This window comes from Coregonus lavaretus (genome assembly GCF_964263955.1).
Source record: "Coregonus lavaretus genome assembly, chromosome: 1".
NCBI lineage: Eukaryota > Metazoa > Chordata > Actinopteri > Salmoniformes > Salmonidae > Coregonus > Coregonus lavaretus.
In genome coordinates this window covers 30,586,501-30,610,773 of record NC_139988.1, presented here as the reverse complement: position 1 = coordinate 30,610,773, position 24,273 = coordinate 30,586,501, and the positions used below count along the sequence as shown (strand labels likewise).

Here is a 24,273-nt window from a genome sequence, read left to right as displayed (position 1 = left end):
CTGCCTCTCATTCTTCAGCATGGGCTAAGGCTATAGGCTACAAGCCATTGTGTCTTTGCTGTTTGTTGAGCTTCTATATCTCTGATTTGAGTCTGTATCTCTGTGTTCTCAAACTCTGTGGAAGTCTCTAATAGTGTATTTGTAGTGAGTGTAAATGCGGTGCTATAAAGGCATGTGGGTCTTGTTACTGTACCTTAGACCCCACAGACTAGTTTCTAAGCCACGGGGACCTCTAGTGGAGACAGGGATAAACGCCAGTAGGGTCTGTGTTGATATGTTGAGGAAGAAACGGGAAAGGGAGGAACTTCTGAAACTACCATATGCTTTGAGAAAGAGCACTTTAAACATACATTAGTTGTTTAACCAATTATGAACATTGACAAATGAACCACTAGTATAATAACTCTCATATGCAGTGTAGTGGGAAAAACTGAAAACCTCCTAACAAAATAACACGAATATGTTAAAAAAGAGTGACACACAAACATTTACCACCTGAAAACAAAACATGCAGCCATTACTTTTATGCTATATAAATTGCCAGTAACATGTATCTATTGCAATTGCAGAGGCGATAATTTAACAACTACATGTACTTTCCTCATTGGAATAGTAAACCAGGTTAACCTTGACCGTAAGGACTCACACTCAAACCCAAACACTGCACCACTACTTATGATCAGACGGAAAATATGTTTCAACTTCCTCCCTTAGCGTTAAGAACCCAGCCTAACTATGTGTCCTCTTTCCCCCTGGTAGCCTCTCCCTAGTAGATCCATCTACAGGGTAATGATGCAAAAACACCCCTCCCGTGTCAACATTAAAACTGGGGCTTCTTGAAGTGCGTGTCAGCGGCTCTAAAGCCTGAGTCAGGTTGTGAAGTGGCCTGCACATGCTAATGGCCCAATTAGACCACATCCTGATGTGGAGCTGTGCCATTTTACACACTCTACCACTGCATTAGTGCACTTGTATTTTGACACTTTGGGGCACAATTTTCCAATGAAGTGAATGTATTAGTGATGAATGTGTCCTGTTTGGGAGGCTGGTTGCTTTTTTTTCCACGTTTGCGGGGGAACTTTTTTTTAGCGTCAGCTACGGCTCTGGAATCACGGACCGTTTGAACCACAGGGCATCCATCATTTTGTCAATGTTTTAATGCTTCGCACCCGGCCACCTAGGAGAGAGGGGGGGAGAAGTAGGAGAGACGGAGAAGAAGAAAGAGAGAGAGGGGAGGGTGGAAAGAGAGAGAGAGAGAAAATACAGGGAACTAAACAGGCAAATATATGCCAATCTCTGAGCCTTAAATTGAGCATTTCAGTCTGCTCCCTCACACAACACAATGCCTATGACTGGCCCTCTGAAGGCCGTCGTGAATTTGACAGTGTTGTGTGTGGGAGGGAGGAGGTGTGTGTGTGTGTGCGTGCGTGTGTAAGTGAGGGGGGTCTGGGGTAAATGCTAATGTAATTAACAGTGTTGGCTCCTTGACCTCTGACCGCTGACACCTGACTGACATTGAGGCGCTGCTGGAGCACTTGGCAAAGGCGACACCGGCGCTGCAGTACCTCAGCCTGCTGGGAAACGAGGCCTGTCCCAACCAGCTGGTCAGCCTGGACAAGGATGAGGACGACTACCAGAGATACAGGTACACACTCACACACACCCACACAGGTAATCGCCAAAGGGTCGCACAGTGATGATGTCATACAAACACAGCGTGTAGCTCAGTTGGTAGAGCATGGCGCTTGCAATGCCAGGGTTGTGGGTTCGATTCCCACGGGGGACCAGTATGAAAAAGTATGAAAATGTATGCACTCACTACTGTAAGTCGCTCTGGATAAAAGCGTCTGCTAAATGACTAAAATGTAAATGTAAAATGTGTCTGTTCTCTATCCTGTTCAGGATTCTACACATACTGTATAAAATAAAAGTTCACATTCATCCTTTTAGTTTTTATATATGTATTATTAACATATTCACATTCAGATTTGTGTAGGTTATATTTTGTTTAACTTTTTTTATTTAATGTATTTGTTTTATTTATACTGAATGGGGAACGAACATTCCTTGTCCCAACCAGATTGTGGATTGAACCTCATGGTTGTAAAAGCTTTGTCAAGCCACCTCTCTACATTCTGGTTGGGCAAAATGCATTTCATGTGTGACTAGTCACCGCCACAAATGAGTGTTTACTTGCAGAGCAGACCATGTATTAAACATCACAGCCTCCCCTCAAGCCATGTGATGTGACCACCCTTTGTCAGCCTCTTTTACATGAAACGCGATAAAAGGAAAAAACACATTCTCTTTTGTCTGTTTTAGCCCTAAGTGCTTGTTTCTGACTCTGTGTTCTGTATTAATCATTTACTAGCACCAGCTATTGGCTGTAAGGCTCCCTTCTCTCTCTCTCTCTCTCTCTCTCTCTCTCTCTCTCTCTCTCCTCTCTCTCTCTCTCTCTCTCTCTCTCTCTCTCTCTCTCTCTCTCTCTCTCTCTCTCTCTCTCTCTCTCTCTCTCTCTCTCTGTCTCTGTCTCTGTCTCTCTCTCTCTCTCTCTCTCTCTCTCTCTCTCTTTCTCTCTCACTCTCTCTTTCTTCCCCTCTCTCTCTTTCTTCCTCTCTCTCTCTTTCTCTCTCTTTCTCTCTTTCTCTCTATGTCTCTCTCTCTCTCTCAATTCAATTCAATTCAAAGGCCTTTATTGGCATGGGAAACATATGTTTACATTGCCAAAGCAAGTGAAATAGATAATAAACAAAAGTGATTACACTCACAAAAGTTCCAAAGGAATAGAGACATTTCAAATGTCATATTATGGCTATATACAGTGTTGTAACGATGTGCAAATAGTTAAAGTACAAAAGGGAAAATAAATCAACATAAATATGGGTTGTATTTACATTGGTGTTTATTCTTCACTGGTTACCCTTTTCTTGTGGCAACAGGTCACAAATCTAGCTGTTGTGATGGCACACTGTGGTATTTCACCCAATAGATTTATCAACATTTGATTTGTTTTCGAATTCTTTGTGGGTCTGTGTAATCTGAGGGAAATATGTGTCTCTAAAATGGTCATACATTTGGCAGGAGGTTAGGAAGTGCAGCTCAGTTTCCACCTCATTTTGTGGGCAGTGTGCACATAGCCTGTCTTCTTTTGAGAGCCAGGTCTGCCTACGGCGGCCTTTCTCAATAGCAAGGCTATGCTCACTGAGTCTGTACATAGTCAAAGCTTTCCTTAATTTGGGTCAGTCACAGTGGTCAGGTATTCTGCCACTGTGTACTCTCTGTTTAGGGCCAGAGAGTACACAGTGGCAGAATACCTGACTACTGTGACTGACCCAAAATTAAGGAAAGCTTTGTCTGTCTCTCTTTCTCTTTCTCTTTCTCTTTCTCTCTCTCTCTCTCTCTCTCTATCTATCTCTCTCTCTCTCTCTCTCTCTCTCTTCTCTCTCTCTCTCTCTCTCTCTCTCTCTCTCTCTCTCTCTCTCTCTCTCTCGCTCTCTCTCTCTCTCTCTGTCTCTGTCTCTGTCTCTCTCTCAGTCTCGCTCTCTCTCTCTCTGTCTTTCTCTATGTCTCTCTCTCTCGCTGTCTCTCTCTCGCTCTCTCTTTCTCTCTCTCTGTCTCTATGTCTCTCGCTCTGTCTCTCTCTCTCTGTCTATCTCTCTCTCTATGTCTCTCTCTGTCTCTCTCTTTCTCCCCCTCCCATACTTATCTTACTGCTAAGTGAAGCCTTCTGCCCTGACTGACTGAGTGCTGACACTGTCTATGCTCCTGTGATGTAATATTCATAATGTGTCACACTGTAAAACATCAATTTGAGCCTGGTGCAGATTCCATGTCTGACGGGGTTAGGCAGTATGCAGGTCATGACAACTCTGGCCCAGGGCAATGAATAGGCCGTGCCCATGAAGCCCCAGTCTCAGCCTCTAAGCCCCAGCCATGCCCCTGCCCCGGCAGTCTCACAGGCCATCTCAATTACCAAGGGCAGCAGTCAACTGCTGTGTCACTCACTGGACTGTTTCAAAAAGTCCAATGACATAAAGATGGAAAACAGAAATTGAGAAATACACACACTTTGGGTGTTGAAGATACAGTAACACCAGAATGAGTCTAGCATAGAAGCAACTTCTCTCATAATGGGATACACAGCACTGCCATGGGGTTGAGGGGTGGAGTACTCTCTCTCGCTCGCGCTCCTTCGCGCTCTCTTTCGCTCTCCTCTCTCTCTCTCTCTTTTTGTGTTGTGAAGGAGGAAGTATGACCTTCTAGCTATGTCATGCTCCTGTCGTGACACAGAGTCTATTGTTACCTGTCATGTTTACACGTCGACTCGAGTGACATAATCTCGTTTGGAGATCTCTCGTTCTGCCCTGATCAAAGACTTGCTACAGTTGGACAGTTTCGCCTCAGGTGCCCTATAACCACCACATGCACTCGGCCCGGTGCTCACTCAACCCTCAACCCATCCGCTCAATCCTCATAGAATAAAAAATGAGGCTTGAATTATAATTCTTCCTCTTTGTCAGACAACGTCTATTTAAGACTTTTATGTATTATTAACTACAATAGCGTAGGTTTCATCTCTGTGTCACTCAACTTCTCAAACACCTCAGGCCTGATCTGTTATGGGTCTTTAAGCTCTATTCAATCAGAACCTATATGCAGATGTTCTCAGGCTTGAGTCATAATACACTGCTCAAAAAAATTAAGGGAACACTTAAACAACACAATGTAACTCCTAGTCAATCACACTTCTGTGAAATCAAACTGTCCACTTAGGAAGCAACACTGATTGACAATAAATGTCACATGCTGTTGTGCAAATGGAATAGACAACAGGTGGAAATTATAGGCAATTAGCAAAGACACCCCCAATAAAGGACTGGTTTTGCAGGTGGTGACCACAGACCACTTCTCAGTTCCTATGCTTCCTGGCTGATGTTTTGGTCACTTTTGAATACTGGCGGTGCTTTCACTCTAGTGGTAGCATGAGACGGAATCTACAACCCACCACACAAGTGGCTCAGGTAGTGCAGCTCATCCAGGATGGCACATCAATGCGAGCTGTGGCAAGAAGGTTTGCTGTGTCTGTCAGCGTAGTGTCCAGAGCATGGAGGCGCTACCAGGAAACAGGCCAGTACATCAGGAGACGTGGAGGAGGCCGTAGGAGGGCAACAACCCAGCAGCAGGACTGCTACCTCCGCCTTTGTGCAAGGAGGAGCAGGAGGAGCACTGCCAGAGCCCTGTAAAATGACCTCCAGCAGGCCACAAATGTGCATGTGTCTGCTCAAACGGTCAGAAACAGACTCCATGAGGGTGGTATGAGGGCCCGACGTCCACAGGTGGGGGTTGTGCTTACAGCCCAACACTGTGCAGGACGTTTGGCATTTGCCAGAGAACACCAAGATTGGCAAATTCGCCACTGGCGCCCTGTGCTCTTCACAGATGAAAGAAGGTTCACACTGAGCACATGTGACAGACGTGACAGAGTCTGGAGACGCCGTGGAGAACGTTCTGCTGCCTGCAACATCCTCCAGCATGACCGGTTTGGCGGTGGGTCAGTCATGGTGTGGGGTGGCATTTCTTTGGGGGGCCGCACAGCCCTCCATGTGCTCGCCAGAGGTAGCCTGACTGCCATTAGGTACCGAGATGAGATCCTCAGACCCCTTGTGAGACCATATGCTGGTGCGGTTGGCCCTGGATTCCTCCTAATGCAAGACAATGCTAGACCTCATGTGGCTGGAGTGTGTCAGCAGTTCCTGCAAGAGGAAGGCATTGATGCTATGGACTGGCCCGCCCGTTCCCCAGACCTGAATCCAATTGAGCACATCTGGGACATCATGTCTCGCTCCATCCACCAACGCCACGTTGCACCACAGACTGTCCAGGAGTTGGCGGATGCTTTAGTCCAGGTCTGGGAGGAGATCCCTCAGGAGACCATCCGCCACCTCATCAGGAGCATGCCCAGGCATTGTAGGGAGGTCATACAGGCACGTGGAGGCCACACACACTACTGAGCCTCATTCTGACTTGTTTTAAGGACATTACATCAAAGTTGGATCAGCCTGTAGTGTGGTTTTCCACTTTAATTTTGAGGGTGATTCCAAATCCAGACCTCCATGGGTTGATACATTTGATTTCCATTGATCATTTTTGTGTGATTTTGTTGTCAGCACATTCAACTATGTAAAGAAAAAGTATTTAATAAGATTATTTCATTCATTCAGATCTAGGATGTGTTATTTTAGTGTTCCCTTTATTTTTTTTAGCAGTGTATATTGTGTGTAACGTTGTTATTGTTTATCTAGTAAGCATCTAGTGTATAGATCAATCCATAGATCCCTTCCCTAAAATCCTAGTGTGTTGACAACCTGACGTTGGTTTTACTAACTATCTTCATCTCCAACTTTACCACCATCATCATCAGGGACCGGTCTGTGCCCACATCGTAGTTCCTCCATGTCCCTCCTCACCCTTCACTTAGCTTCTGCTGCGTGTCTGTTACTCTGTTCTGTTTGGCTGTAACCTCCAGACTTGACATGTCTGTTCCTCTGCTCTGCTCTGCTCCCACCCACTCTCTTGCTCTCTGAAAGGATCTGTTGTCATCTCCGTATCCCAGCCATTATCTAGCCGACGTTTCCTCTCCCTCCCAATGAAAGATAGAGTGTCTGAAAGCGTAGAATATAGATCTGTGATGTTACAGGAATGGCAGCTCTGGCAGATGGGGCGTATCTCCTTTCGTTCTATTTATATTTCCGTCCTTATTTTTTATCAGCTTTGAAGGTTATATTACATGGAAGGATAGATATCATCGCCATTAAATCTATACTGAGTAAACAAGTCGTCTTCTTTTCAAGTTGTTTGTTGATATGTGCCGTTTTACAAATGGTGTAATTTGATTTGCATCATTACTTTTGTATGTGGATATTAACTAGTTGTTATGCTCTGGCAGTTTATGTTTAGCTATTATATAAACATCTTGTGGTTTGATTACGTATTCACTAGATGTGTTCAGTTTGTATAATAATCTTGATTTTTTTTCTCAACTCATGTCATGTTCATATACGTTTGTTTGTTTTTCTGTAAACGTTGTTCTATAAAGTAAAGTGTGTGTGTTATACGGTTTGGTGTATAGTCAACCGACACAAGTCATGATACAATACATAAGGTACATCTGTTAGTTATCATATATTATTGTTTGTGTGTGTGTGTTTCCTCAGGTATTTCGTTCTGCACAAGCTACCCACCCTAAAGTTCCTAGACACTAGGAAAGTTTCTAAGACCGAACAGCAGGAGGCTGAAGCACGGGGAGCCTTCATGAAGGTGGTCAAACCCAAGTCATCAGACATGGTGGTGAGTACACTCTTTATGATCTAATAGCGCTGGTTTCCCGGACACAGATTAAACATAGTCCTGGACTAAGAAGCACTTCCAATGGAGAATCTCAACTGAATGTTACATACAGTATAAAGTCTCTTAAAATATTTAACTCATTGAGGTGTTATATTCTTTAAAGATGTTACTGGCCCTTCGGGAGTTGACATATTTAGGCAACCACAGAAGGGCTTTCCAGTCCAGGGAAACTAAAGTAAAATAAATGAAGAAAAAAAAAACATTCTGCCTTCCAGAATTCTGTACTTCACTGCCCAGTTCATGGAATCTACAGGGACATTTAAAAAAATAGATGTATTTTTATTTATTTTTGGGGGGGTAGATCAGCTTTAATATTACAAATAGATTGTGGCTTCCATCAATGTAATTGTCTGCATCATTTCCAATCCCCCATATTTTTTGGGGTAAATATATAAAATATATATAATTTTATATATATTTTCCTTCATTATTTTCCCCTAACCCTAACACCCCTCCTCTAATTGGAGTAAACTAATGGACAACAACACTTAGGCTTCTACTTCCATCTTAGACATACTATATACATTTTACGGACACAGTATATTTTACAATAGTTATCTTTTGTTTGTTTTCAGTCCCATCCTTCAGCTACCCTCAACCCCTCCCATCTATCTCTTCCTGTTTCTGCCATTCAGAGGGTCCTCCTCATTAGCAGTGTGAGATGACATGATATATCTCTGATATATTGAATTATCTAATAGTTCCCTCACCCGCGTTTGGGTCAATCATTTGTCTAACCCCTCTAACCATATTAAGGCCATGGTTAAGTGATGTGGATGAGCAGTAAGAAACTGACATATTCTCATCCCTCACCCCCTGTCTATCCTCCCCTACTGTCCTCCTTTCTTCATCCGTGTCTGAGTGTCAGTCTCCCGTTGCAGGGGTCCTGGTACGACGGCCCTTTGAACAGGAGCCCTCTCCCTCCCTCCGAAGGGACTCTCTCTTTAATGAGTGTGTGTGTGTACTTCTGCGGGCATGCCTGCGTGCGTGAGGATGTGTCTCTGTGTGTGTGTGTGTGTGTGTGTGTGTGTGTGTGTGTGTGTGTGTGTATGACCACGGTCTGACCTCATTCCGTATGCATGAGCCCAGATCAAAGTGGACGGGGCGGCTGTCCAGTCGCAGTAGCATCGAGGAGCGTGACAGCGCTGGACATCGGAGCGACAGCTCACGTATACGCCAGTCACAATCGCTTAATTATCCCCTGACCATGCACTTATTCCTCCCTCGCTTGTTAGGGCCATGCAGACTCATTAGAGTTTGGGATTTCATAGATGTAACCATCCTCACCCCTCATCCCCCTCTCCCCCCTCTTCTTCTTTCGGTGGGGTGGAAATGAACAGCTTTGCTAAGATTTGATTTCATGTAATTGTAAGGCCATGAAATATTTACTGGTTGGATCAGCGAGGCCTCATCGTCCCAGGGTCCCCAGAGCCTTACAGACATAGAGGAGTCTGGGAGGTAAGAACAAAGCCAACCAATGACAAGGCATGATGTGTGTCGAGCAGACGCCGGGTTTAAAAGTGCACAGAGAAAAAAAATATTTATTGTTTGCGACAATCAGCCAAAATATTGTAGAGTTTTAGTGTCAGTCCACACAACTCTTTGTTCTTGATTTATCGTGCAAGTGGCAGAGCAAGAAAAGAAAACATTGAAATAATTTAACCCCATTCTGGCATGCTTGCTAGATGTAGAAAAGTGGAATGAAAACACTGCTCATCCACTTGATATGAAAAGAAGCCGAGCGCTTTAACAATGCTTGTTGGCAGGCAAAAGTCACTTTGGAGGATTATATTTACATAGCCCTGCCAATGTAGCAGCAACACTTACCTTTGTTGTTGTAGAGTAAGATATGGCTGAAGATTATCTAGCTAATAATTCTAGCTGATTTATATGTGTTTGTGTCAGAGTATATAGCAAAATATGCTATGTACATTATCAGATGGAAATGTCTCAATATGTTTGTCTTCACTTACCCTTTACTTAAGTAGATTAACATTTCTTTCTCTGTTTCTACAGTACAGTACTGTATTCACTCTGCTCCACCGAAGCAGCCTTTGACTCAATATACTGTCTAACCTTTATACAGCCTCCACAGTAGTATGACTTTGCTCATAACTGTTTCGTGAAGTATCTACGTAGGGCTTATGTAGACTCGTGAATGGTCTATAAAGCCTTTATAAGTTGTTATTTGTTTAAAGTGGAACAGAGAGAGTGAGAGTTGGGGTAGTGTGGTTCCAAACGTCCCGTCCTGTGCTTGGGTCCTCGCCCATTGGGGTGTCAGTTTCCGCCGTAACAATTTGTTTTGAGTCCGATGAGGCATGATGTGGCAGCAGTAACCGGCGCGGCGGGGCATGTGTACACCCCGCCTCACCCGCCTCCCCGCAATTTAATTGGCTCCATCATCAGAGCCATTGTGTTTCTGACCAATCGTGCAGGTCACCAATTAACGAGTGGCGCAGACAAACGAAGCAGTAGGGAGGGAGAGATGATGATGGTGTAATTAGACATTTGTGTTTGCTTTTATGTCTCGTACAGTGGGGCGTCCCTTCATAACACTGAAGCCTGGTGTCTGGAGTTACTGTAGCACAGTTAAACTGGACACTAATTAGTACTCTCTCTAATCTCACTAATTGCTCTCTCTCTCTCTCTGTCTCCTATTCTCTCTCTCCCACTCCCTTTCTGTGAGAGTGATGTACATTTGAAGTCAGAGGTTTACATACACGTTAGCCAAATACATTTAAACTCAGTTTTTCACAATTCCTGACATTTAATCCTAGTAAAAATTCCCTGTCTTAGGTCAGTTAGGATCACCACTTTATTTTAAGAATGTGAAAGGTCAGAATAATAGTAGTAATAAATAGCTTTTATTTATTTCATCACATTCCCAGTGGGTCAGAAGTTTACATACACTCAATTAGTATTTGGTAGCATTGCCTTTAAATTGTTTAACTTGGGTCAAACGTTTTGGGTAGCCTTCCACGAGCTTCCCACAAAAGTTGGGTGAATTTTGGCCCATTCCTCCTGACAGAGCTGGTGTAACTGTGTCAGGTTTGTAGGCCTCCTTGCTCGCACACGCTTTTTCAGTTCTGCCCACACATTCTCTATGGGATTGAGGTCAGGGCTTTGTGATGGCCACTCCTATACCTTGACTTTGTTGTCCTTAAGCCATTTTGCCACAGCTTTGGAAGTATGCTTGGGGTCATTGTCCATTTGGAAGACCCATTTGCGACCAAGCTTTAACTTCCTGACTGATGTATTGAGATGTTGCTTCAATATATCCACATCATTTTCCTTCCTCATGATGCCATCTATTTTGTGAAGTGCACCAGTCCCTCCTGCAGCAAAGCACCCCCACAGCATGATGCTGCCACCCCTGTGCTTCACGGTTGGGATGGTGTTCTTCAGCTTGCAAGCATCCCCCTTTTTCCTCCAAACATAACGATGGTCATTATGGCCCAACAGTTCTATTTTTGTTTAATCAGACCAGAGGACATTTCTCCAAAAAGTACGATCTTTGTCCCCATGTACAGTTGCAAACCATAGTCTAGCTTTTTTATGGCGGTTTTGGAGCAGTGGCTTCTTCCTTGCTGAGCGGCCTTTCAGGTTATGTCGATATAGGACTAGTTTTACAGATACTTTTGTACCTGTTTCCTCCGGCATCTTCACAAGGTCCTTTGCTGTTGTTCTGGGATTGATTTGCAAGTACGTTCATCTCTAGGAGACAGAACACGTCTCCTTCCTGAGCGGTATGATGACTGCGTGGTCCCATGGTGTTTATACTTGCATACTATTGTTTGTACAGATGAACATGGTACCTTCAGGCGTTTGGAAATTGCTCCCAAGGATGAACCAGACTTGTGGAGGTCTACAATTTTCTTTCTGAGGTCTTGGCTGATTTCTTTTGATTTTCCCATGATGTCAAGCAAAGAGGGACTGAGTTTGAAGGTAGGGCTTGAAATACATCCACAGGTACATTTACATTACATTTTAGTCATTTAGCAGACGCTCTTATCCAGAGCGACTTACAGGAGCAATTAGGGTTAAGTGCCTTGCTCAAGGGCACATCAACAGATTTTTCAGCTAGTCGGCTCGGGGATTAGAACCAGCGACCTTTCGGTTACTGGCACAACGCTCTTATCCACTAAGCTACCTGCCGCCCCTGTACACCTCCAATTGACTCAAATGATGTCAATTAGCCTATCAGAAGCTTCTAAAGCCTGGAATTTTCCAAGATGTTTAAAGGTACAGTCAACTTAGTGTATGTAAACTTCTGACCAACTGGAATTGTGATACAGTGAATTATAAGTGAAATAATCTGTCTGTAAACAATTGTTGGAAAAATTACTTGTGTCATGCACAAAGTAGATGTCCTAACCGACTTGCCAAAACTATAGTTTGTTAACAAGAAATTTGTGGAGTGGTTGAAAAACGAGTTTTAATGACTCTAACCTAGGTGTATGTAAACTTCTGACTTCAGCTGTAGATGCTGTATATATTTATGAATAACCAGTGTTTAGGGTATAATCAAAGTTAAAGAAGCGTTCAGAACAGCTGTATTACACACATTGAAGATGAATGTTAAACTCAGTTTGAAAACCTACATCTACACTAAAGTGAAGGACACACACTCATTGACCCTGCTTCTAGTTATCAGTAGGTGAATTATTATGATGAACACATACTGTGCTTATCTAAGCCTCTCTCATATGACTGTAAATCAGAAAAAGAACAGATCACTCTCTAGTTGTTCATACTCGTAGCGTGATGTATCGGAACAGCCAATGGGGCGTGCTAGGAAGGAGGCTGCTCTGAACTTTGGAGACCTCTTGGCCTGCGTCCCAAATGGCACCCTATTCCCTATTTAGTGCACTACTTTTGAACAGGGCCCATAGTGCTCTACGTAGGGAATAGGGTGCCATTTGGGACAGACACTTAGTTTGAGTCACATCAGAATGGAGTGTGACCACATTTTAAACTGCGTTTCAATCATGCCGTTATGGCATGGCACTATGGGCCGCCACATGGTTCTGATAACAAAGCAATAGGCTTTAATACATTATGAATACCGTCACTTCGCCAACATTCTGAACCTTTTCCAAGTCTACTAAATTATATCCAGAGAGTTGGATGTCTGCTCAATGTTGTCGGGGGAAAGTTAGGAGAAAGCACACATGCACACGCACGCACGTAAAAAACAAGTCTTATCTGGTATAAGATAAGTACTATATTTTACAGTATTTGTTGTAAGATTGGCTCTGCTCGGTGTTGGGTAATGTCAATATCATACCTACAGTGAGGGAAAAAAGTATTTGATCCCCTACTGATTTTGTACGTTTGCCCACTGACAAAGACATGATCAGTCTATAATTTTAATGGTAGGTTTATTTGAACAGTGAGAGACAGAATAACAACAAGAAAATCCAGAAAAACGCATGTCAAAAATGTTATAAATTGATTTGCATTTTAATGAGGGAAATACATGACTTAGTACTTGGTGGCAAAACCCTTGTTGGCAATCACAGAGGTCAGACGTTTCTTGTAGTTGGCCACAAGGTTTGCACACATCTCAGGAGGGATTTTGTTCCACTCCTCTTTGCAGATCTTCTCCAAGTCATTAAGGTTTCGAGGCTGACGTTTGGCAACTCGAACCTTCAGCTCCCTCCACAGATTTTCTATGGGATTAAGGTCTGGAGACTGGCTAGGCCACTCCAGGACTTTAATGTGCTTCTTCTTGAGCCACTCCTTTGTTGCCTTGGCCGTGTGGTTTGGGTCATTGTCATGCTGGAATACCCATCCACGACCCATTTTCAATGCCCTGGCTGAGGGAAGGAGGTTCTCACCCAAGATTTGACGGTACATGGCCCCGTTCATCATCCCTTTGATGCGGTGAAGTTGTCCTGTCCCCTTAGCAGAAAAACACCCCCAAAGCATAATGTTTCCACCTCCATGTTTGACAGTGGGGATGGTGTTCTTGGGGTCATAGGCAGCATTCCTCCTCCTCCAAACACAGCGAGTTGAGTTGATGCCAAAGATCTCGATTTTGGTCTCATCTGACAACAACACTTTCACCCAGTTCTCCTCTGAATCATTCAGATGTTCATTGGCAAACTTCAGACGGGCCTGTATATGTGCTTTCTTGAGCAGGGGGACCTTGCGGGCACTGCAGGATTTCAGTCCTTCACGGCGTAGTGTGTTACCAATTGTTTTCTTGGTGACTATGGTCCCAGCTGCCTTGAGATCATTGACAAGATCCTCCCGTGTAGTTCTGGGCTGATTCCTCACCATTCTCATGATCATTGCAACTCCATGAGGTGAGATCTTGCATGGAGCCCCATGCCGAGGAAGATTGACAGTTCTTTTGTGTTTCTTCCTTTTGCGAATAATCACACCAACTGTTGTCACCTTCTCACCAAGCTGCTTGGCGATGGTCTTGTAGCCCATTCCAGCCTTGTGTAGATCTACAATCTTTTCCCTGACATCCTTGGAGAGCTCTTTGGTCTTGGCCATGGTGGAGAGTTTGGAATCTGATTGATTGATTGCTTCTGTGGACAGGTGTCTTTTATACAGGTAACAAGCTGAGATTAGCAGCACTCCCTTTAAGAGTGTGCTCCTAATCTCAGCTCGTCACCTGTATAAAAGACACCTCTGAGCCAGAAATCTTTCTGATTGAGAGGGGGTCAAATACTTATTTCCCTCATTAAAATGCAAATCAATTTATAACATTTTTGACATGCGTTTTTCTGGATTTTTTTGTTGTTATTCTGTCTCTCACTGTTCAAATAAACCTACCATTAAAATTATAGACTGATCATTTCTTTGTCAGTGGGCAAATGTTCAAAATCAGCAGGGGATCAAATACTTTTTTCCCTCACTGTATATTGGTATCATGCAATCATGTAATACTACATATACTGTATTAGTATGGTCTACATACTATGCCCATCAAGATTGTGAAGACTTTTGCAAATGCACTTTTTAAATTACAAAAAAATACATGATCTAAGTCATATTAACAATCAAGTATCGACACATTAAGAGAAAGAAAAATGACCAACTGTAAAAGTCAACATTTATGTGTGAACAAAGATCATTTTGCAGCTCATTGAATTGATAGAATGTCTTTTCACGCACCACTCGGCCCTAGAAATGCATAACACTAGAAATGTCTCAGTGTGTGTACAGTATGTATCTGACACTAGCTACAGTGCCTTGCAAAAGTAATCATCCCCCTTGGCATTTTTCCTATTTTGTTGCATTACAACCTGTAATTTAAATTGATTTTTATTTGGATTTCATGTAATGGACATACACAAAATAGTCAAAATTGGTGAAGTGAAATAAAAAAAATAACTTGTTTCAAGAAATTCTAAAAAATAAATAACGGAAAAGTGGTGCGTGCATATGTATTCACCCCCTTTGCTATGAAGCCCCTAAATAAGATCTGGTGCAACCAATTACCTTCAGAAGTCACATAATTAGTTAAATCAAGTCCACCTGTGTGCAATCTAAGTGTCACATGATCTGTCACATGATCCCAGTATATATACACCTGTTCTGAAAGGCCCCAGAGTCTGCAACACCACTAAGCAAGGGGCACCACCAAGCAAGCGGCACCATGAAGACCAAGGAGCTCTCCAAACAGGTCAGGGACAAAGTTGTGGAGAAGTACAGATCAGGGTTGGGTTATAAAAAAATATCTGAACTTTGAACATCCCATTAAATCCATTATTAAAAAATTGAAAGAATATGGCACCACAACAAACCTGCCAAGAGAGGGTCACCCACCAAAACTCACGGACCAGGCAAGGAGGGCATCAATCAGAGAGGCAACAAAGAGTCCAAAGATAACCCTGAAGGAGCTGCAAACCTCCACAGCGGAGATTGGAGTATCTGTCCATAGGACCACTTTAAGCCGTACAATCCACAGAGCTAGGCTTTACGGAAGAGTGGCCAGAAAAAAGCCATTGCTTAAAGAAAAAAATAAGCAAACACGTTTGGTGTTCACCAAAAGCCATGTGGGGGACTCCCCAAACATATGGAAGAAGGTACTCTGGTCAGATGAGACTGAAATTGAGCTTTTTGGTCATCAAGGAAAACGCTATGTCTGGTGCAAACCCAACACCTCTCATCACCCTGAGAACATCGGCAGGGACTGGGAAACTGGTCAGAATTGAAGGATTGATGGATGGCTCTAAATACAGGGAAATTCTTGAGGGAAACCTGTTTCAGTCTTCCAGAGATTTGAGACTGGGACGGAGGTTCACCTTCCAGCAGGACAATGACCCTAAGCATACTGCTAAAGCAACACTCGAGTGGTTTAAGGGGAAACATTTAAATGTCTTGGAATGGCCTAGGTAAAGCCCAGACCTCAATCCAATTGAGAATTTGTGGTATGACTTAAAGATTGCTGTACACCAGTGGAGCCCATCCAACTTGAAGGAGCTGGAGCAGTTTTGCCTTGAAGAATGGGCAAAAATCCCAGTTGCTAGATGTGCCACGCTTATAGAGACATTCCCCAAGAGACTTGCAGCTGTAATTGCTACAAAAGGTGGCTCTACAAAGTATTGACATTGGAGGGGTGAATAGTTATGCACGCTCAAGTTTTCAGTTTTTCTGTCTTATTTCTTGTTTGTTTCACAATCAAAAATATTTTGCATCTTCAAAGTGGTAGGCATGTTGTGTAAATCAAACCCCCAAAAAATAGGAAAAATGCCAAGGGGGGTGAATACTTTCGCAAGCCACTGTAGATAGGTCATCTTCCTCAGCCATAGTTATGAAGACAGCGTTATTGGGTCTCTGTCTTATTGGATTTCCTGAGAGGAGAGGACGAGCAATGGGACAAACCGAGAGAGAAAGACAGAGACAGATATAGAGGGTAAGAGAGGGAGAGACATACAGGGGGGTCCGAAATGATTGACACCCTTCATGAAGATGAGCATAAATAATTCAAATACTGAGCTATATTTTATGCAAAAAAAATAAGGGAAATTATATTATTTTATACTAGTACAATTGCTCAGAGAAAGAGATTTTGTTTAACAAGTTATGTTTTTTTCTTTAAAAAGGTAGGGGTCAGCATTGACACCCCTGTTTTCAATACCTTTTAATACCTCACCTTGCGAGGATAATGGCACTGAGCCTTTTTCTAAAATGTTTTATGAGTTGGAGAACACATTGGGAGGGATCTTAGTCCATTCCTTCTTACAGAATCCTTCCAGATGCTTGATATCCTTAGTCTGCGCTTATGGACTGCTTATGGACTGCAAAGCTGTCATGAAGGCAAATGGTGGCTATTTGAAGAATCTAAAATCTAAAATATATTTTGATTTGTTTAACACTTTTTTGGTTACTACATGATTCCATATGTGTTATTTCATAGTTTTGATGTCTTCACTATTATTCTACAATGTAGAAAATAGTACAAATAAAGAAAAACCCTTGAATGAGTAGGTGTTCTAAAACTTTTGACTGGTGGTGTAGACATGGATTTTGTGTTGTAGATATGTGGTAGTGTAGTAGGGGCCTGAGGGCACACACTTAGTGTGTTGTGAAATCTGTTATGAATCTATTGTAATGTTTTTAAAATTGTGTAACTGCCTTAATTTTGCTGGACCCCAGGAAGAGTAGCTGCTGCCTTGGCATACAGTGCTGTGAATGAACAGTAACAGGCTATACATGACGTCAGAGCTCTTGCTCTGCGCTTCACAGCACTGTATGGATTTTGACTGACAGCCGTTCTGAACTTGAGCACGTCGCACAATATGAAGTTGCTCCCATCCCTCCTGCTAATTGGGCAACCATTTTTGTTGTCTGAGTAAGGGAAATGATGTAAATAATGATGACTCTATGTATCCTGAAAGATGAGACATTGAGTATTCTAATAAATACCGCTTTGATGTCATAAAAGCAAGCCAGTGCACTTCACATTTCCATATCATAAAACTCATGTCATATTTAGTGTCAACGTTTATGATCACTATGTTTGATGTACAGTTACAAGATGACATGGAGTTATACCCTGGGTTGTTCTGAACAGAATTAGCCTATTTTTGTCTATTGTGAAGACAATTTGCCATGACACACGCACCTGAATGCACTAATGACTCCTTTCTATGTGCACCATAATTACAATCTGTTTCTCTGAATTGCATTGTGAAAGCCTAACACTGTAATGTTGTATTTTTAAAACTTAGCTAAAAACAAGCTTTCAAATTATGCCCACCTGATCCTGATTGCAATTTATAATGGACCATTTTTGGATTGCGTATACATTTACATTTACATTTTAGTCATTTAGCAGACGCTCTTATCCAGAGCGACTACAAATTGGTGCATTCACCCTATAGCCAGTGGGATAACCACTTTACAATTATACTTTTTTTTTTTGGGGGGGGGGGTTATCCTATCCCAGGTGTTCCTTAAAGAGGTGGGGTTTCAAATGTCTCCGGAAGGTGGTGAGTGACTCCGCTGTCCTGGCGTCGTGAGGGAGCTTGTTCCACCATTGGGGTGCCAGAGCAGCGAACAGCTTTGACTGGGCTGAGCGGGAACTATGCTTCCGCAGAGGAAGGGGAGCCAGCAGGCCAGAGGTGGATGAACGCAATGCCCTCGCCTGGGTGTAGGGACTGATCAGAGCCTGAAGGTACGGAGGTGCCGTTCCCCTCACTGCTCCATAGGCAAGCACCATGGTCTTGTAACGGATGCGAGCTTCAACTGGAAGCCAGTGGAGTGTGCGGAGGAGGGGGGTGACGTGAGAGAACTTGGGAAGGTTGAACACCAGACGGGCTGCGGCATTCTGGATGAGTTGTAGGGGTTTAATGGCACAGGCAGGGAGCCCAGCCAACAGCGAGTTGCAGTAATCCAGACGGGAGATGACAAGTGCCTGGATTAGGACCTGTGCCGCTTCCTGTGTAAGGCAGGGTCGTACTCTCCGAATGTTGTAGAGCATGAACCTGCAGGATCGGGTCACCGCCTTGATGTTGGCGGAGAACGACAGGGTGTTGTCCAGGGTCACGCCAAGGCTCTTCGCACTCTGGGAGGAGGACACAACGGAGTTGTCAACCGTGATGGCGAGATCATGGAACGGGCAGTCCTTCCCCGGGAGGAAGAGCAGCTCCGTCTTGCCAGGGTTCAGCTTGAGGTGGTGATCCGTCATCCATACTGATATGTCGGCCAGACATGCAGAGATGCGATTCGCCACCTGGTTATCAGAAGGGGGAAAGGAGAAGATTAGTTGTGTATCGTCAGCGTAGCAATGATAGGAGAGGCCATGTGAGGATATGACAGAGCCAAGTGACTTGGTGTATAGGGAGAAAAGGAGAGGGCCTAGAACTGAGCCCTGGGGGACACCAGTGGTGAGAGCACGTGGTGCGGAGACAGCTTCTCGCCACGCCACTTGGTAGGAGCGACCGGTCAGGTAGGACGCAATCCAGGAGTGAGCCGCGCCGGAGATGCCCAGCTCGGAGAGGGTGGAGAGGAGGATCTGATGGTTCACTGTATCAAAGGCAGCAGACAGGTCTAGAAGGACAAGAGCAGAGGAGAGAGAGTTAGCTTTAGCAGTGCGGAGAGCCTCCGTGACACAGAGAAGAGCTGTCTCAGTTGAATGACCAGTCCTGAAACCTGACTGGTTTGGATCAAGAAGGTCATTCTGAGAGAGATAGCAAGAGAGTTGGCTAAAGACGGCACGCTCAATAGTTTTGGAAAGAAAAGAAAGAAGGGATACTGGTCTGTAGTTGTTGACATCAGTGGGATCGAGTGTTGGTTTTTTGAGAAGGGGTGCAACTCTCGCTCTCTTGAAGACGGAAGGGACATGGCCAGCGGTCAAGGATGAGTTGATCAGCGAGGTGAGGTAGGGGAGAAGGTCACCGGAGATGGTCTGGAGAAGAGAGGAGGGGATGGGGTCAAGCGGGCAGGTTGTTGGGCGGCCTGCAGTCACTAGTCGCAAGATTTTATCTGGAGAGAGAGGGGAGAAAGAAGTCAAAGCATAGGGTAGGGCAGTGTGAGCAGGACCAGCAGTGTCATTAGACTTAACAAACGAGGATCGGATGTCGTCAACCTTCTTTTCAAAGTGGTTGACAAAGTCATCCACAGAGAGGGGAGGGGGGGGGGGGGGGGGGGAGGATTCAGCAGTGAGGAGAATGTGGCAAAGAGCTTCCTAGGGTTAGAGGCAGATGCTTGGAATTTAGAGTGGTAGAAAGTGGCCTTAGCAGCAGAAACAGATGAAGAAAATGTAGAGAGGAGGGAGTGAAAAGATGCCAGGTCGGCAGGGAGTTTAGTTTTCTTCCATTTCCGCTCAGCTGCCCGGAGCTCTGTTCTGTGAGCTCGCAATGAGTCATCAAGCCACAGAGCTGGAGGGGAGGACCGAGCCGGCCGGGAGGATAGGGGACACAGGGAGTCAAAGGATGCAGAAAGGGAGGAGAGGAGGGTTGCTCTCTGACCAGATGCTCTCGGGGTATGCGAGAACACATGGTCAGACGAGGAGAGAGCAGTAGGAGTAGCAGTGTTTTCAGTGGTAATCCATGTTTCCGTCAGTGCCAGGAAGTCGAGGGACTGGAGGGTGGCATAGGCTGGGATGAAGTCAGCCTTGTTGGCGGCAGAACGGCAGTTCCAGAGGCTGCCTGAGACCTGGAACTCCAGGTGTGTGGTGCGTGCAGGGACCACCAGGTTAGAGAGGCAGCAGCCACGCGGTGTGAGGCGTTTGTGTAGCCTGTGCGGAGAGGAGAGAACAGGGATAGGCAGAGGCATAGTTGACAGGCTGCAGCAGATGGCTACAATAATGCAGAGGAGATCGGGATGAAATGAACTAAACATCAGGGAAAGGAGAGAGCAGGCCTCCCTCACCAAAAAAAAAATATATATATAACTCTCCCAACTTCCACCTCAGAAACTATAATTGTTTCACTGAACCACCCGAGTAAAACTCTCCCAACTTCCACTTTAGAAATTAGAATTGTTGTAAACTACAGCAGACTGTTATCAGTAGCTGTAATTAAGTACAGCAGCTACCAACCACCTAACGTTAATGCCTCGGATGAGGTTAGAAAAACAGCTGAATGGTAGCAGCTAGCTGGCTCAATCACAGGTACTCTTAAGCATGAAATAACATTGGAAACAATTAACCATAGTTCCAAAAAGTTACCAGTAGCTACCCGCTAGCTAGCTAGCTTTGTTGGTCCAAGTATTGGGTAGGCTAGCTTCGTGCTTCGCCGGAGTCCGCCGAATACAGTCCTTACCTACAATAATTACCTACAATAACCTTCAATAACTACCTGAGTAAGCTACCTATAATACCAAACTACAATACCTACCTACAATCTAAATACATGGTTTAAGCTTAACTCAACACCATATAGGAAGCCAAGCTTACCTTTCATAACGCAGCAACGATTAAACGTTGGGTAGCTAGCACAAAGATATTGTATTTAGCTACCACAGCCTGCTGGTAGTGTTGGCTGGCTAGCAATGGCTACTGTGTTGACTTTGTTTGAAAAACGGCGTCGCTGCGAACGAATGTAGCTGGCTAAAAGGATATTGTTTTTAGTTGCAACCGTTGCTAATAGCAACTCGCCAGCTAATCCAGGAGGTGAGTTAGCTAGCTAGCTTCGTGCTACATCCGGCACCGCCGAATACAAAAGTAACCTACAATAACTACACAACAGCTACCCACAACAGCCCACGATGCCTACCTATACTACTTAATAATATACAGCCCACGATGCCTACCTATAGTACCTAACTACAATCTAAATACATAGTTTAAGCCTTACTCGACAAAGCCCAAGCTATGTATAAAGCCAAACTGGCAGACTGCAATCAGTAGCCGAAATTAAGTACAGCAGCTACCAACCACCTAACGTTAATGATAATGCATCCCCTGTATACAACAGGGGATGCAAGGTTGTGTTCCAACCAAAACAACTACAAGTGTGATTGCTGTAATTCCTCAACTGCACAGCTAGGAGAGCTATAAAAAAAAAAACACCATAGTGTTGAAGACTCTTTGAGTCATAAAAGTGCATTAAAATTACTTAGGAACTGTGCACACTTTGGAGAGGTGTGTGGCAACTTGGAAACACCAGTTAGTCCTCTCACTCAAACCCTTGTATTTCTTTGTCTTATGTCGCACCTACCCCAAATTTTCCAAGAATATTCTTATCATGTTACTGAATGTATCCAGAGTATTTTCAGATTTCGTTATCAACAAATGCACTGAAAAGTACACTAAATGTCAAATGTGAATAAAATCAACTGTGTAATGTTTGGATTCAGTCTTTTGTCAGGTGAACTGTTGTGTCCTCAACTTTGGGCGAGTAATTTTCCCAAAATCTCCAAACTATTCCCTTTCAATTTCCGCCATGGTTATGCATTTTCATATTTCTTCTGTAAAAAACATGTACATTTAGTCGTATTCATATAGGCCAATTCCCACAAGTGTAAAGGGTTAACAAGGGCCCCAGTGACAGTGTTATGACAGTGCCACAAAATCAACACGTTATGACACAGTCATAACCATGTCATAATATGTCATAACAGCTGACATAACCTGTCATAACATTGTCATAACACTGTCATGACACATATATTTAGACATGTTATGACATATATTGCAATATTTTATGGTTGGTTATGACACCTACATGAGTGTCAAAGACCACAAATCCTACCACACACGGCAAACCATTCCATTCTACCTGTATATAACATTTCCTAAAATGTGCCATTTTATTACCAATGTAATTGTAAACACATTGATTTCAAACGTGTGCCTAGCCCAATGCTCTGTCACTGATGACTAGGATGAATGCAGACCTATATCCATCCTGCCCTGCCTTTTGAACGTTTTTGAAAGCCAAGTTAACAAACAGATCACCGACCATTTCGAATCCCACCGTACCTTCTCCGCTATGCAATCCGGTTTCCGAGCTGGTCATGGGTGCACCTCAGCCACGCTCAAGGTCCTAAACGATATTACGATCGATAATAGACAGTACTGTGCAGCCGTCTTCATCGACCTGGCCAAGGCTTTCGACTCTGTCAACCACCACATTCTTATTGGCAGACTAAATAGCCTTGGTTTCTCAAATGACTGCCTCGCCTGGTTCACCAACTACTTCTCAGATAGAGTTCAATGTGTCAAATCGGAGGGCCTGTTGTCTGGACCTATGGCAGTCTCTATGGGGGTGCCACAGGGTTCAATTCTTGGGCCGACTCTTTTCTCTGTGTATATCAATGATGTCGCTCTTGCTGCTGGTGACTCTCAGATCCATCTCTACGCAGACGACACCATTTGTATACATCTGGCCCTTCATTGGACACTGTGTTAACAAACCTCCAAACGAGCTTCAATGCCATACAACACTCCTTCAGTAGCCCCCAACTGCTCTTAAACACTAGTAAAACGAAATGCATGCTCTTCAATCGAACGCTGCTGGCACCCGCCCACCCGACTAGAATCACTACTCTCGACGGGTCTGACCTAGAGTACTAAAAATACCTAGGTGTCTGGTTAGACTGTAAACTCTCCTTCCAGACTCACATTAAGAATCTCCAATCCAAAGTTAAATCTAGAATCGGCTTCCTATTTCGCAACAAAGCCTCCTTCACTCATGCTGCCAAACATGCCCTCGTAAAACTGACTATCCTACCGATCCTTGACTTCGGCGATGTCATTTACAAAATAGCCTCCAACACTCTACTCAGCAAATTGGATGTAGTCTATCACAGTGCCATCCGTTTCACCAAAGCCCCATATACTACCCACCACTGTGACCTGTACGCTCTTGTTAACTGGTCCTCACTACATATTCGTCGCCAAACCCACTGGCTCCAGGCCATCTATAAATCACTGCTAGGCAAATCCCCGCCTTATCTTAGCTCATTGGTCACCATAGCAACACCCACCCGTAGTATGCGCTCCAGCAGGTATATCTCACTGGTCATCCCTAAAGCCAACAACTCCTTTGGCCGCCATTCCTTCCAGTTCTCTGCTGCCAATGACTGGAACGAATTGCAAAAATCCCTGAAGCTGGAGACTCTTATCTCCCTCACTAACTTTAAGCATCAGTTGTCAGAGCACCTTACCGATCACTGCACCTGTACACAGCCCATCTGAAATTAGCCCACCCAACTACCTCATCCCCATATTGTTATTTATTTTGCTAATTTGCACCCCAGTATCTCTATTTGCACATCATCTCTTGCACATCTATCATTCCAGTGTTAATAGTAATTGTAATTTTTTTGCACTATAGCCTATTTATTGCCTTACCTCCTTAACTTGCAACATTTGCACACACTGTATATATATTTTCTGTTGTATTTTTGACTTTAAGTTTTGTTTTACCCCATATGTAACTCTGTGTTGTTGTTTTTATCGCACTGCTTTGCTTTATCTTGGCCAGGTCGCAGTTATAAATGAGAACTTGTTCTCAACTGGCTTACCTGGTTAAATAAAGGTGAAATAAAAAAAATCATAAAATAAAATAAAAGGAGCAGCACAAAACACCCTCTTTGGGATTTATGACTGAAATATGGTCATGTATGTCATAGGCCTATCTGGCTTATATTATCACCCTTTCAACAACAACAATTGTTTTGTGATAGATTATATAAATGTCCATATTTTGGAACAAAAGTTTGTTTGTTCACAATTTAAAACATTATTATTGTGATCCGCCATGGTTTTGCTATAATATACATGTATACTTAGTGCTACCACTAGGGGGAGACATTTAAACTGTTAGCTGCAGGCGGCTCCTCCATACATTGGAAGAAGAGAAGCAGGAAGAGAAGCCCAGTGGGAAAATGACAATTGGCCGTGTCTCCTTATTTATCAGTTTTTCAGGTTTGTAACTTTTATAAGCATGGTTT

The 24,273-nt window shown here is 43.8% G+C and overlaps 1 protein-coding gene across 1 annotated transcript in view; it reads left to right on the top strand.

Annotated features, from left to right (window-relative positions):
- The window catches only part of LOC311134776 (leucine-rich melanocyte differentiation-associated protein-like), a gene marked incomplete at its 3' end in the record, with an annotated part of 292,408 nt that overhangs the window by 154,767 nt on the left and 113,368 nt on the right, over positions 1 to 24,273 (top strand). Inside the window, exons 4-5 of the mRNA XM_084168557.1 lie at positions 1,506 to 1,645; positions 7,215 to 7,347. Of these exons, the coding sequence (XP_084024683.1) occupies positions 1,506 to 1,645; positions 7,215 to 7,347 (273 nt within the window). The remainder of the gene's footprint in view (positions 1 to 1,505; positions 1,646 to 7,214; positions 7,348 to 24,273) is intronic.